Source organism: Tenrec ecaudatus, chromosome 3, assembly GCF_050624435.1.
Source record: "Tenrec ecaudatus isolate mTenEca1 chromosome 3, mTenEca1.hap1, whole genome shotgun sequence".
Classification (NCBI taxonomy): Eukaryota; Metazoa; Chordata; class Mammalia; order Afrosoricida; family Tenrecidae; genus Tenrec; species Tenrec ecaudatus.
Genome location: NC_134532.1, coordinates 219,301,871 through 219,318,460, shown reverse-complemented (window position 1 = coordinate 219,318,460; position 16,590 = coordinate 219,301,871). Strand labels below are relative to the sequence as shown.

General features: G+C 62.2%; 1 protein-coding gene across 4 annotated transcripts in view; it reads right to left on the bottom strand.

Moving 5' to 3' along the window:
- Window positions 1-16,590, bottom strand: part of RGS12 (regulator of G protein signaling 12) — a 61,463-nt gene that overhangs the window by 20,709 nt on the left and 24,164 nt on the right. For all 4 annotated transcript variants that reach the window (XM_075544640.1, XM_075544642.1, XM_075544643.1 and 1 more), the window contains one exon: window positions 6,064-6,085. In XM_075544640.1, the coding sequence (XP_075400755.1) occupies window positions 6,064-6,085 (22 nt within the window). The remainder of the gene's footprint in view (window positions 1-6,063; window positions 6,086-16,590) is intronic.

Sequence of the window (16,590 nt, the reverse complement as noted above, 5' to 3'; positions counted from 1 at the left end):
CTGCAGGGCTTGAGGCAGGGGGATGGCTGTCACTCGCCCTGAGTCAGAGGGTCACCAAGGACGCTGACAGGCTGCTCAGCAAGATCTGAGCCTCTGATCAGTGCATCTGGACCCCGCACCCTGGGGCTGGCACCGAGAGAGCCGATGGTGTCCCATCCCCACCATGTGCGCCAGAGCCAGGCAGAACTCCCTGAGAAGAGGGGATTGCGTCAGAAGACTGCATGGTGTGTGGGCAGAGCGGTGCCAGGGTGAAGGGGCAGCTGTGAGGGCACCCTGTGAGACCGGGCTGTGTCTTCTCCATGTGCTTCATCTGCCCGCCGAGCAATGGCTCCTATGAAGTAGTGTAGCATCAGGACTGGAGGGAGGCCGACTCACAACCTGCGCTGTGCAGACGACAGGCGGGAGGACATGCAGCACGTGCTGATGCGGGTCAGGGACGGCGGCCTTCAGAGTGGACGGCGACTCAAGTCAGGACCCACAGGTGACATCATGACAAAGGCAAAAAGAGGTGACGCTGCCAGAGATGCTGTCCTGCTTGGATCCAGTCAGTGCTCACGGAAGCAGCACTCAGAGGTCAAAGGACATGCTACCTTAGGCCAGTCTGCTGCACAGACCTCTCAGAGTGTGGAAAAGCAAGGATGTCGCCGTGAGGGCAAGGTGCCCCTGACCCAGCCGTGGCCCTCTCTGCGTCTGCGTGTGCCTGTGACAGTTGGGCCCTGAATAAGGAAGATTGCAGCCGCAGAAGGATGCACTTGAACTAATGGGGGGGGGGGGAGAGGGCTGGAGAAGAGCACGGAAAACCCTTGGTTGCGGAAAGGACCGAGCAACCTGCCTCGGAAGGAGCGCTGCGGTCAGAGTGGGGCTTTGCTCTCACAGGCCCCTGGAGAAGGACGCCAAGCTTGGCGAAGTGGAGGGGCAGCGGGAGAGAGGAAGGCCCTCGATCAGGTGGCCACAATGGGCTCGGGCACGGGGCAGATGTGAGGACGGCGCAGGCCCAGGCTGAGCGTTGGCAGCTGGGAGTTGGAGCTCACTCCGCTGGTCTCCTGTCCCCGCTGAGCTCCACCCTCACTGTCCAGGTCGGCCACGTCACACACACTCCACCCCACAGCCTTCCCGTGGGGCCAGGCACTGACCATGCAACATCTCACGAATTCAAAGTCAAAAGACCCCAGCCCCCAAAAGCCATCGGCAGAATCCCAGTGAGCAGATGGGTTCGCAGAGGGCAGGCCTCGGGGAGTGGGGCTCGCTCCTCAGCTGGATGAAAGCCTGTGTCTTCCCGCAGGGAGCCCCTGGGGGAGGGGGAAGGAAGGAAAGGCCTAATTCCTGGGGACCCTGCAAGCCCCCCACGTCCTGGTGTCAAGCGGCCCTGTGGCTTCCCTGGCGGCTGTGGGACCAGACTGTCCTCTGCGGGTGCTCGCAGCCGCCCCAAGTCTCGGTCGGGTGAGGTGCCAGGCAGGACAGGGGGTTGTGGGCCCTCAGGGTAGGGGAAGTAAGGGGGGTGGGAGCTCTGCCGAAAGGTCAGCTGTATCTGTGTCCCTGCAAGCGGGTGGGCTGCACAGAGCTAACTAATCCACACCCGCGCCTGAGCTGACGCTACGCCTTCTGGAGAGAAATGCCACACAGATGCATGGGGGCCGTGGCGGCAAGGGGCGGTGAGATTGGGCGGGCAAGGGGCCGGAAAGGGTGAGCGTGGGAGGTGTGAGGAGGGAAGAGAGACAAGAAAAGCCCACATGAGACTGGCTACGTCACCAGGGGCACGGGGCAGCACTTCCCAGGCCAGCCCTGTCTCTGTCAAACCACCCACTTCGCTGACTGGTCTGAAAGCAATGCCCATCTGCACTTGGTGCAGTGACCAAGGGCTGTACAGACCCTCGAGTCAGGCCTGGCCAGGCTGCAGGGAAGACCCTGCCCATGGAAAGACCCCAGGGCAGGAGAAGCCCTCTCCCAGGGCTAAGCAGACAGACAGACAGCCCTAGAGAAGGCCCTCACCTGAAGTGGCCCAGTGGGCGGAGGCATGCCTGCCTGCACCGTCACAGGCCGGCCAGGGCAGCAGGTCAAGTTAGCAGTTCAGAAATGGTCGTCAGGCTGGGCTCAGCCGGGGTGGTGGTGGTGGGGGGGGTTTGCACAGGACGTAGAGTGGGCACCAAGGGCTGCTGGGCACTCGGGTGCCAGTTCCTGGTCTGGCTACCCAGTTGGAATGTTCTAGTTCTGGGTCTGAAGTGTTCCACTGCCGTGCCTGGGTGTGGGAATGCTCCTGCTCTGGTCCTGAGTGCTGCGACCACTTCCTTGTCCGGATGCTAGAATGTTCTGCCTGGTGGTCCGGGTGCTGGTATGATCCGGCTCTGGGTCTGGGTCACTCTGTAATTCCTTTCCCGGCCGCTGTGTCTGCACGTGCATCTAGTTGTACATTATTCTTCAACAAAACACTTGCACGAACGACTCAAAGAAGATTTCTAACAGAAAATGCACCCGCCACACTTGGACACAGCAGCCCTCTGCCACCAGGCTGACTGGGCAAAGGGACTGCTAGCTCGGGTTTCGCAGCCTGTAAAGGCTGCAGGGAGCAGGCGCCCCCACCTCCCAAGTACCAGGTGAGCCTGCACTGCGGACCCTGCGGCTGGCAGCCTCCTGTTTATCCCCCATGGCCACCAGGGCCCATGAAATAGGGGGTGGCAGAAGGAAGGGTTGCATTTCCACACAAATCACGTAAAGCAGCTGTCGTTTTCAGAACGAGGCAAGCAGCCTCCTGGATGCCTGTGGCCACAAGCTGAGGCGTTCCTGTATTCCAACGGACGGATCCATCAGGGAACTTGTCACTGACGATGGTGGGGGCTTGTCCGGCATCCAACACGAGGGGGCCTGGCAGCTACCTGCCGTGGGCAGGGATAGGTATCTGAGCTCTCCTCTACCCCCCACCCCCACCCTGGATGCTGTCCTGTCACCAACTGCCCACTGTCTGTGCAAACTGTGGCCAGTCTAGCTGCTTTGGGCAGGGGGGGGGGGGGAGCATACGCTTCTAATGTTCCCAAAGACCCTTCCCTTGAATTAAAAAGTCCCCACCACCCAGTCCATTCCAACTCACAGTGGCTGCAGGCTGGAGGAGAGAGGCTCCTTCTGGGAGCAGATAGCACCCCTGGCCACTGCACCCACCCACCCCCCGCCACTACCGCTCTGTCCTGACCACTGAACCCATGGTTCGCAGGCCCACAAGGGCAGTGGCACATTCCAGCTCTGGGTCTGGGATAGGCTCCTCCGTGCCAAGCCACTTAATGGGCATCACAGGGCCACAGACAGAGGTGGGCCCGAGGGCTCCCCACCAGGGGCTGCCCTCCCTCCGCTTCCAGTGTTCCCGGAGAGTGCAGGCCAGCAGGGACAGATGTGGGAGGTCATGGGGAGCGGGGACAGGTGTGGGGGTTCTTGCAGGAGCAGAGACAGGTGTGGGAGGTCATGGAGAGCAGGGACAGATGTGGGGGGCCATGGGGAGCAGGGACAGGTGTGGGAGGTCATGGAGAGCAGGGACAGGTGTGGGGGGCCGTGGGGAGCAGGGACAGGTGTGGTAGGTCTTGCAGGAGCAGCGACAGGTGTGGGGGGCCGTGGGGAGCAGGGACAGGTGTGGGAGGCTGTGAGGAGCAGGGACAGGTGTGGAGTACCGTGGGGAGCAGGGACAGGTGTGGGGGGCCATGGGGAGCAGGGACAGGTGTGGGGGACAGGGACAGGTGGGGGGTCTTACAGGAGCAGGGATGCACGTGAGAGATGTGGGGAGTGGGTGCAGGGACAGAGTGGCAGTAGCGCCTTGGAAGAGGCTGAGTGTGCAGGGTACCCGTCTGATGAACAGACAGATGGACAGACGGAGGTTTCTTTGGGGGATTGAGCGCAGAGGTGGGGCTAGCAGGGAGCGGGTACTGAACTAGGCTTCTGCTATCAGAGCCCCTGGGGAATGGCTGCGCCCCCGCCCCCGACACCACCCGCATGACGCGTGCCGAGGGCCTTCTCAGAGGTCCAGTGGCGGGTGGGGCCTCAGTCCCATCTACTTGGGCCAGAAACTCCAGGGTGAGGGGGGGGCGGGGGGAACGGCAAGCTGGGGGAGGTGGTCCTTGCAGAGAGAAGGGAAACCCCAGAGGAGAGGGGCCGGCGTTTGCTGGGAGAGGGGGTGGGGATGGTCCCTCTGCCCTCAGCCTGAGGGTCAGAACTGACCTCGGCCAGCTCCAGGCATAGGCCGGCCCTAGAACCAAGGGTGTGGCATGTGGGAGCCCCTTCCCTCGGCCCTGGAAGGCAGCGCTGCGTGGCGTGGCACGGGCAGCTGATGCAGCCGGCAGGCTCCGCGGGCTTCCCTTGGGCAGCCACTTCCTCTTCCCGAGCAGAACCCGCCCAGGCCCGCCTGCGCTCTAACCACTCGGGCCAGTGTGGCTGGGGAGGGGGAATGGCTCAGGGTCCCCCTTCTGAGAAAGCCCAAAGGCAGCTCAAATAAGAGCCCCTCCTCCTTACACAGCCTTACCCGTCAGCACCAGGGAGGCGAGTCCCAAGAGGCCAGGTTCGGGGAGCCCCCCATGCAAGGCCCCACATTGTAAGATAACCTCACATGATGAGGACCCCCATCCCCCAGAGGGCTGACTGTGCTCACTCTGGTCCTGGGTGACCGGCCCTCAGCAGGGACCCGCCCCCACCCCCCCCCAGCCTGGGGACGAGCTTCTGCCCCACCCCACACACACAGTTGCTTTCCCAGCACGACTACATGCTGGGGGCACTCTCCCTGACCCCCAGCCCTGGGCTGCAAACCAGAGAACAAACAGCCACACCTGGTCCGTGGGGTCTGCTCAGGCTCTGGCAGGGGCAGTCCACTCTGTTCTCCGTGGGCAGTGGGAGTTCGGGAATAGGGCAGGGGCCAGTGTCAAGCTCAACAGTCCCCAGAGGACAAGGCCCAGCCCCTCAGCCTCCACAGAAATTAAACAGAAACTTGTTTTTTTTATCGCCATAAAAGAGAGTAAAGATGGAGGGAGAAGAAAGGAAAGTAGGAGATTATAAGACAATCTAGAGGTCCAGCCCGGCCCTGAGCCTCAGGAACAATGCAGAAAGAACCTCTGGGGGCCGGGGAGCACCACTTCTCACAGACAGGGCGCATGGGGGGCCAGGGTGAGCCCCACTCACCCACTGCCACCAAAGTCAACGTTGTCAAAAGTAAACCGTGCAAGGAGATGTGTGCCACTGCTGGCCGCGCACAGTCTTCAGAGAAGAATAAATACCGACAACCACAATGGAACTGAGCCCCATAGACCACACTCTCGCTGGGACATCAGAGACGCGGGCGTCTCCTATCAGGACAGTACAACTCGGACAGGGCACAGCCCCAGCCCTGCTTCTCTGCAGGAAGGGGAGCTTCCCCTCCCGGATGCGGGCCTGAGAAGTAACCTGAGGGTCTCTGTGGGAAGGGGGACCCTTCCAGCCCGAGGGACTGGGCTGTTTCTGGAGCCCCCGGTAGTGCCCACTGGTTTCTCTGGGGAGCCCATTCTGACCCCTCTGGCGCGTGAGGTCATTCAGAGACGCAACTTGGACAGAGCTGGAGGGAGGGGCGCAGACTGGCCTTAGAGCACCCCCGCCCCCCCCCCATATGGAGACGGGGCACCAGGCCCGGCGGCGGAGGAGACAGAGAGCATGCTGGGCTTGCCGTCGGCCCCAGATGCCGCTGCGCCCCCAAGAGGAAGCTGGGGGGCGACCGGACACCCATGGACGTGGCAGCAAACTCCAAGTTGCTTAAATGCAAGGACCTGGCTCTGCGCCTGCTGCTCCGGCTGCCGGGCTCAGAGCTGGCTGTGCAGGAAAGGGCCTCTGCCACCTGCTGGGACTTGCCGCCTGCCCGCCCGCCCGCTGCTGCCCACAGGAATGTGAGCGAGGTAAGGCGCCTGGCCGGCCAGGTTATAACGTCTTCTCAAGGTGGCAGTGGGCGGTGGGCGTCCACCCGGAGTGGCCCCAGTCCTCGGAGCCCAGAACAGCCCTCCACCCCCACCCTGGGCCTGGTGTCGCCCGCTTGCCCCACTCCGCACAAGAGACGTGTGAAATCGGACTTACCCCCATCAGAGACCGTTGCGGACTGGAAGAAAAGAGAGAGAGACATGAATTAATTGAGCCTCAGGACAGGCTGGGGGGCGCTGGAAGATTCGGGGCCAACAGGCGGGCAGGCGGCTGGGGCGCCGAGTGCAGGTGTTGGGCCAGATGCTGCTGCCACTGCCGGTGAGTCAGGGCCCTTGTCCCACCTCCGGGAGCCGCCCGCCGCTGCGTACAGGGGGAAAGGCAAATCCCAGCACGTCGTCGGGCTGAGTAACTTCCTCACTGAAACCTCTGTGCAGGCGGCAGGCCTGGCCGCCACTGTCCTGAGCTCTGTGGACACACCCAGGCCTCTGCACAGGCGACTGCTGGCTTTGAAGAGCGGACACTGGGCACCGGCTTGCCTGGGCCTGCCCCACATCACTGGAGCCAGCTCCCCGTCATCCCTCCCCTCGGGGCCCAGCCAAGCTGCGGCAGAGCAGGACATGGCCCGACAGAGTCCTCACCCACACCACACTGTCCCCTGCCTCTGGACTTGGAGCGGGCCCCCAGGGCAGCAGGGACCCTGGGTCAGGGAGAGCTTGACCAGGCCCCGTGCAAGTGGCCTGAGGGCTGCCTGGAAGGCAGGTTTGGGGTGGCCCTGCTGGGCAGTGAGGCAGGGGACAGCCCAGGGCAGAGGTGATGGGGAAAGGCCCCGGACACAGCAAAGCCCTGTAGGTGGGAGGGTCCTTGGCCCAGGGGCAGCTTGCAGGAACACAGGAAGGCAGAGTGGCCAGTGTGTCTGGAGAGTCTGTTCTGTACAGTTGCTGGTTCTGGGCTCAGGCCCCAGACCTCTCCTGTGGGTGTCCTGCTGAGCCTCGTGTGGCCCCGCTGAGATGGACCTGTGGGCCCAGTGGGAGGGCGTCACAGGGCCTGGCTCACCCCCAGGACTGGTCCCCCACGGAGGCCACATCCGAGCACCACCCTGAGGAGGCGTGACTCTGGACAGGCACCAGGGGTGCAGAAGGATCCCCCGAGCACGGGGCCTCACATCCTCCGCTCGGGGAAGTGAGAGTGAGGGTGTGCAGCGTCAACCGGCATCTGCCCCACAGCTGAGCCAGCCCATCCCCAACCATACTCCCCCAACCCACCCCCTAGCCCACCCCCAACCATACTCCCCAACCCACCCCCCAGCCCGACTCCACCCCAATTCCCCAGCCCACTCCCCAACCCTGGGCCCAGTGCCTAGTTCAAGCCCCCAGCCCAGACTCCCCACCCCCCTTACTCTACACGAAACCCACACCCTCTCAAACCCAGGCCCACCTGGCACCTGGCAAAGCCACCCATCACCCTCACCTGGTGGGTTAAGAGCCCCCTGTCCTGAGTGGCCTGACATCCCGAAGATGAACCCCGCCCTCCACACCCTGGTTCTGCTCCCACCACGTGGGTGGGAGTGCCCGTGAGGCAGGATGGGGGGGGCCTTGAGTCCATCTCTTCTGAGATAGAAGATTCAACAAGATTGGAGAAGAGAGATGCCTGGCTACAGAGAGAGACAGGCAGACAGACAGGCACACAGATAGACAGAGAGAGGCAGAGAGACTGCACCAGGACCTTCCCTGTGTGAGGGGTGGGAGGGGGGCACACAGGCAGAGCCGAGGGGAGCACCCCTGCCCACCTGTGGAAGCCGCCCCTAGCCCCATTTCTGTCAAGACACAGCCCCACACCAACCCACCCCACAATGAGGTTTGTCCAGCCGTGAGCCAGGTGACCAAGCACCGCCTCCGGCCCTCAGGGTCCCAGGCTCAGGAATCTAAAAGTAAGTTTTCAGAGTGGCCTGGGTGGGCACCCTCCAACAGTGACCACCTGGGCAGGAGTAAGGCTAGTGGAGGCAAGGTGGGGGGGCGGGGGGAGACATGGCCAGGCAGCCGCCCCAGCAGGAAGGTACTTCCTTTCTCTCTCCCAGCTGCCTCTCCCCCAGCTGCGTGTGTGCCCCTAGGCGATGCCGGGGCTGGTGGAACCACCCGGTGTGGGCACCCCTCACCACCAGGAGGTCCCGAGGCAGCAATGGCACCAGCAGGGCGTAGGGACAGCTACGGGACGGGGTGACATTATCTCTGAAGCGCCCAGAGCAACCCCAGAGCAGCATAGCGAAACCCCCCCCCCACTCCCACCCCCGGGCGAAGGCCAGGCTCACAGTGGTTGCTGGGGGGCGGGGCAGCCACTGAGACCCCGGCCCTGAGGAGGCAGCTCGTCCCAGGGCGGGTGGGTTTGGGGCCCTTCCAGCCCGAGGGGCGCGCCTTCTGACAGAGGGTCAGACCCTGATGCTCCTCGTCTGGGGTCGGTGGTCAGTCTTTCCAGAAGCAGACCACCAGGGCCTTTTGCCGAGTCGGCCTTAGTCTGGGAGCTCTGCTGACCTGTCCGCCCACACGGGAGGGCCTCCTGGTCTGGCAAACACCGGGGATATTACATCCAGTGTCACGGTCACACACAAGCCACCAACTTGTGCTGCTTGAAAGCAAGCAAGTAGGGTCACAGGGCCGGCTAAAACACTCTCACTGCCATCAAGTCGATGTCAACTCCGCTCGACCCGGTCCGGCAGGGGAGGACCACCCGCTGAGCTTTCCAGAAAGCCTGTGGAGCAGCTGGGGTTCCAACAGCTGCCAGGGTGTAAACACTATGCCCAGGGCGGCACCAGGTCCCCGCCATCACCAGAACGATGGGCCCTGCCCAGGGTCCCCGGGGACGAGTGGTGCCGAGGCACACAGAGACCTCGGGGCGATGCCAGGCCCACTGCTTCGGAAAGGACATGAAGGCCTCCCCACAGAGCCCACAGGGGGCTCTGCCTTACCCTCCAGCTGGGACTCTGGATTTAGGTTTCCAGTCTCCTAAACGGTACGACAATAGATTGGTGGGTGGTGGACCACAGCCCCTCTCGTCCATGTCACTGGGAGACATCGATGGCCACGTGCTAGATCCAGACAACCCCAAGGCTATACAAGCAAGCCCTGGAGGTTGTGCAAAGATCCCTTGGGAGGTGTCTGTCCACAACAGTACCTGAGAACGCACAAGTCGGGCCCATCTGAAGGCTCAGCGAGAGATTCAACTGAGATGAGGCAGCCAAAGAGAGTCTGGGGAGAGGAGGCAGCAGGAGGGGGAGGCAGGGAGCTTGGGTTGAGGTGAGAACAGAGCAGACAGCACGGGCAGAGGAGACGTGGAGAGGAGGTGATGGGGGGGTGCAATAACAGGCCCTGGCGCCTGTCTCCCTAGAGCCCCAGGAAGAGGGCAGGGCAGGGCAGAAGGAAGGGGGGCTGAGAGGAGGCCCCGACGGCCTTGGGCAGAGGCCCAGCAGGACTTCCCCAGAAGGCAACAACAGAGGAACCTGCAGGGGAAGAATGTACCTCCGAGGTTGCTTTGAGTCCCGCTAGTGTTCCTCAGGATGGTGCCCAGGAGAAGGGAAAAGGTCTCAGACCCTGAGCTACCGGGTTTTCTGAGGGCCCTATCTATCTATCTATCTATCTATCTATCTATCTTCATCCATCAATCTATGTCTCACCATTCAGCAACTCCTCCCAAAGGGCCCTCAAGAGCACTGGGCTGTGGCCCCAAATGCTGTGCCTCCAGCCCTCTGCCCAGCTCAGGAGCCACTCCCAAAGTCCACTCTCCATATCCTGTAGTCTAAGCAAGCTCCAGGTGCAGGTCAGCCAGCTGGCCAGCCTGGCCTAAGGCTCGCCGTCAGAAGGCCCAGGGTGCGCTCAGAGGTCCCAGAGGCCTGTCCCTCTCTTCCCAAGGCCCCGAGACCATGGGCAGGAGTCCAGTGTAGAAGACGGACCCACACTGGGGCTGAAGACACCAGACAGGACGGACTACCCCCACCCCCCACCCCCCGGTAACTTTCATCTCCAGGCCTAACTGCCCAGTGCGGGACCAACAGGCGGCACTGTAAGAACAGAACAGCCGGGGCTGCCGAGAATCCACAATCCACGCTCACAGAAGATCAAGTCCGCCACAGAAGACCTCCTCAGGATGGTGGGAAGCAGTGGCCAAGAGATCCCAGGGCCCCTGCACAGGAGCTCTTCAGAGTGCTGGAGAGCAGGGCGGCTTGGAGGACCAAGCCACAGTGTTTCCAGTCGCCTCACCCGCGTGTGGGAGACAGACAACGAGGGAGGGAGACTGAAACGGCAGCCACGAATTTGAACGGTGGCGCTGGAGGAGTCCGGACAGTGCTGTGGACGGCCGGAGGACCAGCCAGATCTATCTCGGGGGAAGTGCAGCCAGCATGCTCCTTAGAGGCGGGGATCTCGAGACTCGGTCCTCACACGCTTTGGACATGCCATCAGGAGGGGCCAGTCCCCACAGTGGAAGGGCCGGGGGATGGACCGACGGACTAGCTGTAGGACGGACTAAGATGTAGCAATTGTGAGGACAGCACAGCAGTCAGATCAAACTTCCTGCCCTCAGTGTGACTCACAGGGACCCGACAGAGTGGTCTGGAACTGGCCTGGTCGGTTTCAGAGGCTGCAGATCTTTACGGAAGCAGGTAGCCACATCTTGCTCCTGTGAATCAGCTGACCTTGTGGTTAGCACCCAGCGCGGAGCCACCACGCCACCATGCTGCCCCACAATGTGAGGGCCTACATTAACATGGCCTGGACACAAGGCCACTGGCCTTCTCCAAGTGACACGTGAGCATCCAGAAAGACAGGGACGCCTGTCTTGGCCCCACTGCGTATCACGCACATGAGTTCTTTCCTTGTCAATTCTGTCTGTCCTGTCTCCCAGTTGCCATAGTCTCTCTTCCTCTATCAGCTCACCTGCCGTGTGTGTGTGGGGGGGAGGATGAGGGGTGTCGGGGGATGACCTGTGTACACTGGAAGAATGATCAAGTCCCCATGGGAGCTGCCCAAGGTTCAGGCCGCATTCAGAAGAGGACGTGGAACATGCCTGATGTCAGATGGAGCTTCGCTGAAGCAGAGAATTCCAGAGAGACGTTGACTTGTGTCTCCTTGGCTGTGTGAAGGCATCCGACTGCGTGGACCGGAATAAACTGTGGATCGCCTTGAGAAGAAGGGGCATTCCGGAACCCCGCACTGTGCTGGTGCAGAACGTACGAGTGCCTGGGGCAAGAGGCAGCGTGAGAACAGAACGAGGGCGCCCTGCAGGGTTGAAGACCAGGGAAGAGGTGGGCCAGGGTTGTGTCCTCCCCCATATTGTCCACTCTGTGGGCTGAGCACATCATCAGCGGAGCTGGGTTATAGGAACCAGAGTGGGCATCAGGATCGGAGGAAGGCTCATGAACAACCTGCGCTGTGCAGACGACAGAACCCTGCCTGCTGACGGTGAGGAGAACTTGGAGCCTGTGCTGATGAAGCTCAAGGACTGCGGCCCCCAGTGTGGAGGACGGCTCAGTGGGAGGAAGAGCCCGATCCTCACCAATGGACCAACAGGTCACAGCATGATCAATGGGCCAAAGGTTGAAGTTGTCAAGGATTTTGTCTTGTTAGGAACCCCGGTCAAGGCTCGTGGGAGCCGCACTCAGGAGATCAAGAGACATTTAGCCTTGGGTGGATCTGCTGCACAAGGTCTCTTTAGAGGACTAAAAGCAAGGATGCTCCTTTGAGGACGAAGGAGCCCTGACCCAGCCGTGGTGCTCTGCACTGCATCCTATGCCTATGACCGCTGAACATGGAATAAGGGAGACCACAGAAGAGTCGAGGAATTTGAATTGTAGTGCCAGAGAAGAACACTGAAAGGACAAACCATGGCTGTGAGGAAGCGTGGGGTCCGGCCAGCTGCACCCAAAGCCTGCCTCACCACGCTGGCCGCCTCAGCCCCCTGCTCCGAAAAGCACCCTGGATGGGTCCCACCAGAGAACCGGGCTGGATCCCAGGGATGGCTGGACAGCAGAACTAACCATGTCAGCCTCTCACTGCCAAGGACGCTGCAAAGAGACAGTGATGAACAACCAGAATCCTAAGCCGATGACAAAGCGTCCCACCTACAGCCTAAAAATGGAGGACAGAGGGCCGCCCGGTGCTCGAGAGCTGCACCCAAGAGCTTCAATGTCCTGAAAACACAGAAAGAAGTAGGGGTAGCTCCCCCGTCCCCACGCTGGACGCCTAGCACGTTGTCCTGCAAAGAGTTTTGATACCCACACCCCCCACAGGAGGGGTCAAGCAAGCACAAGGGGCGGTGCCTCCAAACCCCGCCTCCCCACAGCCTGTCCACCGCCCAGCACAGCCAGCTTCGCCACGCAGCCCCATCCAGAGGGCAGGGCCAGCGTGCTCTCCGCAGGACAGACACGGAAGACGATGCTGCTGCCGCCCGAATCCAGCTGCAGCTCCGCTCCTGTGTGCGGGCGCGCTGGCCGGGTGCACTTGTCCGAGATGGAATTTGTTCCTCCTGCTGAGGCCGCCGCCCACAGGCCTACCAACCACTGCACCTCCAGCAAGCCCTCCCTCCACCTGCCGCCTCCGCCGAGCTTGCCCACTGGTGGCCACACCGCCGGCACCTGTCGGGGAGCCGCCCTCTGTCCACCAGGAGCGGGCCCATCTGCCTCTGGTGTACGGGACAGGTCTGGGGTCCTAGCTGCATGTGCAGCCCCTCCCCCCAACTTCCCACCCCATGCCCAGCCAGCACCTACCCCACAGTGCAGCCCAAGGTGTGAGCTCTCCAGGGACCAAGATGTTCCCACCTCCACCCCACCCCCAACCTGGGCGCACCCACCAAGGCACCCAGATCAGGCCCAGCAGCACCAAACCAGCCTGCCCCACCTTTGTGCCGTGGGCCCACCCTCTCCAGCCTCCCTCCCATCACCCCCCACACACTTAGGCCCACCTAGCTGCCTCAATCCACACCTCCCTCAGAGCTGCTGCCACAGGGCTCACGGCCTTAGGATGCCCACCTCTAACTCATGACCTCTCTAAATCCACAACCCCAGTCCTTCATCCTGGGGAGTCCAGCCCCCAGCCCCAAGAGCGCCCCAGGGCCCCATCAGGGACTCCAATGCACAGACCCAGGAGTCTGTGCAGAAGCCACACGGCCCCACACCACCTATGCTCACTCTAGTCTGTGCTGCTCCCACGTGGGAGCACACACTCAGCACACGTGCACACATGCGTACACACACACCACACACAGCATGCACACATCCAAGCACACAGACACATACAAACTTCCCTTTGTGTGCCTCCACCCAGGAGGCAGGCGTGCCGGGTCCCTTACCCCTATGCCGCCACCATGAGGTCCCGGGTGCTCCAGGGGCCATGGGAGAAGGCAGGCGCTGTGCCAGGGACGGGGAAAGTCCCGCTCAGCAAAGCTGAGAGACCCGGGCACAGCAGGGGGCCCCAGGGCTCCCCTCTGTGTCTTGTGGTAAAGCATGAGTGTGTAGACACAGGCACACTTACACACGTGCCTGCATGTGGACATGCCTGTGTGCACACATGTGTGAATGTGGAAGTGCATGTGTGCACACACGTGTGTGAGACTGCAAGTATAGGAAGGGGATTCAAAAAGGCCTGTGGACAACTGGAATGTAAAGATAATGGAAATCCCCCATGATCCTGTTGAAGCCCTTTGCATACAAGTGCGTGTGTGTGGTGGGAGAGCGTGTGTGTGCACATGTCAGAGTACAAATGTGGGCACATGTAAGATGTGTGTGACTGTGCTTGTGAGGCATGTGTGAACGTGTCTAGGTAGGGGTGTGTTTGTGTGTGACACTGCACGGATATGAGTGTGTGTGCACGTGTACATAAGGAGGCATGTGGGCACTCCCTGGGGACATGGTCAGGAATTAGTCTCCAGATGCCCAGGGACAGGCTGAGGGACAGTGCTGGCCCACTGTACTCTGCACTGGGCCCAGGCAGGCCCCTGTGTCAGCCAGTGGGGGCAGTGAGGGTCACAAGACTGGATATCATGATCTAGGACCCCAGGGCTGGGCGGAGACTGAAAGGTGGGGAGGGGAGGGGTCATGTCCAGAAGCCACACAGGCAAGCTGGCAGGATGTGGTGGGGGCACTGGGGGGGCTGACCTGCATGTTCAGGGCTGCTCAAGCTTCTCAGGACAAGTACAGGCCATGCCCCAGGTGGGGAAAGGAGAAGCGGCCTGCTCAGGGGGCGGGGGCACTGTCCACAGAGACGTCACCGTGGTTCCCTCATCCCAGGTCGCTTACGTGGGCAGTCAGGTCAGGGACAGAGCCGTGTGTGCAGCAGACAGCAGGGGCAGGTGGAGTCCACTGACCCCTCCTCTACCCAGGGTCACAGTCAGAGCCCCGGCCCACAAAGAGGGGTGACCGGGCACAGTGTCCCAGGACAAGCAGGTCTCAGCCCCGGGAATTGGCCAGGAGAGAAGGGAGCCCCTGAGGCAGGGGTTCCACAGTGAGCCAAGTCGACCTCCCCCCACCCCCGCCCCTGCTCTCCCCCACCAGGGCGCTATTCCAGCCGGCCTCCCGTCAGGCAAGCCCCACCCCACCTTTGGTCACTATCACACGCACACCAGCTCTGTGGCCACACTTTCACTTCCCCAGCTGTCTGGACACCGGCTACCCGACACACACACACACACACACACACACACACACACACACACACACACACACACACACATAGGGTCTGGTCCTGTGGGAGTGGCAGGCACTCCAGCTGATCAGCAAAACCTGGTGCACTCGGCAGAGCTGTGCTCACAGAGCACCCATCCTCTATGCCCGCTGGGTGCCCCCAGGTGAGCAGAGTGGCGGGCATTGCCCCTGGCAGGTACAGGGCGCCACCATACTAGCCAAGCTCCTCACGACACCAAAGCCACCACACGGGGCGGCCAGCAGCGCGGGCGCTGGAAGCCAAGTCTCCTGTGGTTTCAGGACAGGAAGGAGCTGCTGCTGCTGAGTCTCATGAGCAGAGCCCCGGGGCTGGCAAGCCCCACCTGCCACAGCCCCCAGACAGCAGGTCCTTCACAGCCTTGCTGCCCCACGGCTGCTGAGAATTCCCCCTCCCCACCCCTCTGTTCCTCTGTTCCTCAGCCACCCCCAGGCTTGCCCAGAGCAGTGGGGATGGGGGCTCTGGGGCACCAGATGCCTGTCCCTGCTGGCTCCTAGGACAGTGGGTGAGCTTCAGCACCACCCCCCTCACCCCCCATCGGCTATCACCTTCCCCCATGGCTGCCTGGCAGTGCTGCATGACTTCAGTGTGACAACATTGAGAGCCAGCTCATGAGGGCCCACCACTGCAGGGGCTCCTGAGCAGCTAAGGGGAAGCTCCCCCAGCTTGGCTCTGTGACTCCCCTGTCACGCAGAATAAAGCACCCACTCTCTAAAGCCCGGATGCCCCCTGGAAAGTGCTGCTCATCTGAGAGACCTGGGGAGCTGCCCCCGGTACAGAACCAAACCTGCACAGACCCACCCAACACAGATTCATCAACCTTTCTACAATAAGGGATGGCTAGGGGTGCCTGCATATACCCCTGAGCCCCAGTTCCTCACCAGGTCCCTCCCCCACCTGCCCAGCTGATCTTTCAGAGGGCCAGACAGAGCACCCCTTGCCCACAACCTAGCCCATTCTCTGTCTGAGGGTTGTAACTGGGCCCTACCCCCACACAGGGCAGCGCTGTGATTGTGGGTCCATCCTATGGGCGCTGCCCGGCAAGGCAGACAGAGCCCTGCTGGACAGTCCTCCTCCACGGTTTGCCTGAGTCCATCTGACCTCTCCCAGGGGCCATGGCTAAGTAGGTGCCGCAGACTTGCTCCTGGGCAGGAACGGCCAGGCTGCATGGAACTGACATTTCACAGTTCATGGTGGCAGGCACCGGCCTCCAGTGCCCTCAGACCACAGCCTTCGCACCTGAGTTGCATCAGGACCCCAGTCACGATGGGGCTGGCCTGGCCCTCAGTCCCAGGATGCCAAACGGAGCGTTTCCCAATGTACACCAACAGCGGTCAGGTCACTCCCCTCCCCGGGGCGCCCAGTGCCGTCGTGGGCAGGAAGCACCTACCTGCTCCTCCTGGGGCCCAGGAATCTCAGCTGACAGCGGCCTCTCCAAATCCATCTTGGGGCCGCACCAGCCCGCTCGAGGGGCGCCGCCGCAGGCCTGGACATGCAGTCTGCCCGCCGCCGCCGCCGCCGCCGCCGCCGCCAACAAAGTTTAAAGGCAGCTCGCTAGCTCGCGGGAACCCCTTCCTGCTCCCCGTAACCCATGGCAACAGCGCGAGGAGGAGGAGGCGCGCGCCGGGTGGGCGGGCTCCTCTCAATGGGCCAGGACTTCCACCCCGCTGGGGGCGCTTTCAAAGTGTGTCCGCTAACAAATTAGTGGGCAATTTCTCCAGAGACAAGCGCAGCAGCTGCGGGGCCAGCGGGCGGGGCCGAGCTCCTTAATCACAGGGGCTGAGCATCTGTTCTAAGCACAGTGCCACAGTGCCAACGGGCGGGGTCGGCAGTGCCCCCCCCCATGTCCGGGCTCTGCCTGCCCCACCCCCTGCGCTGTCACATCTGGGGCCACCAGTCCCAGGCCCAGCCACCCACATCTAGCCCCTCTGAGCATTTCGGAGGGTTTGGGGGCACGCTGCACCCGAGGGAGACAGCGAGAGAG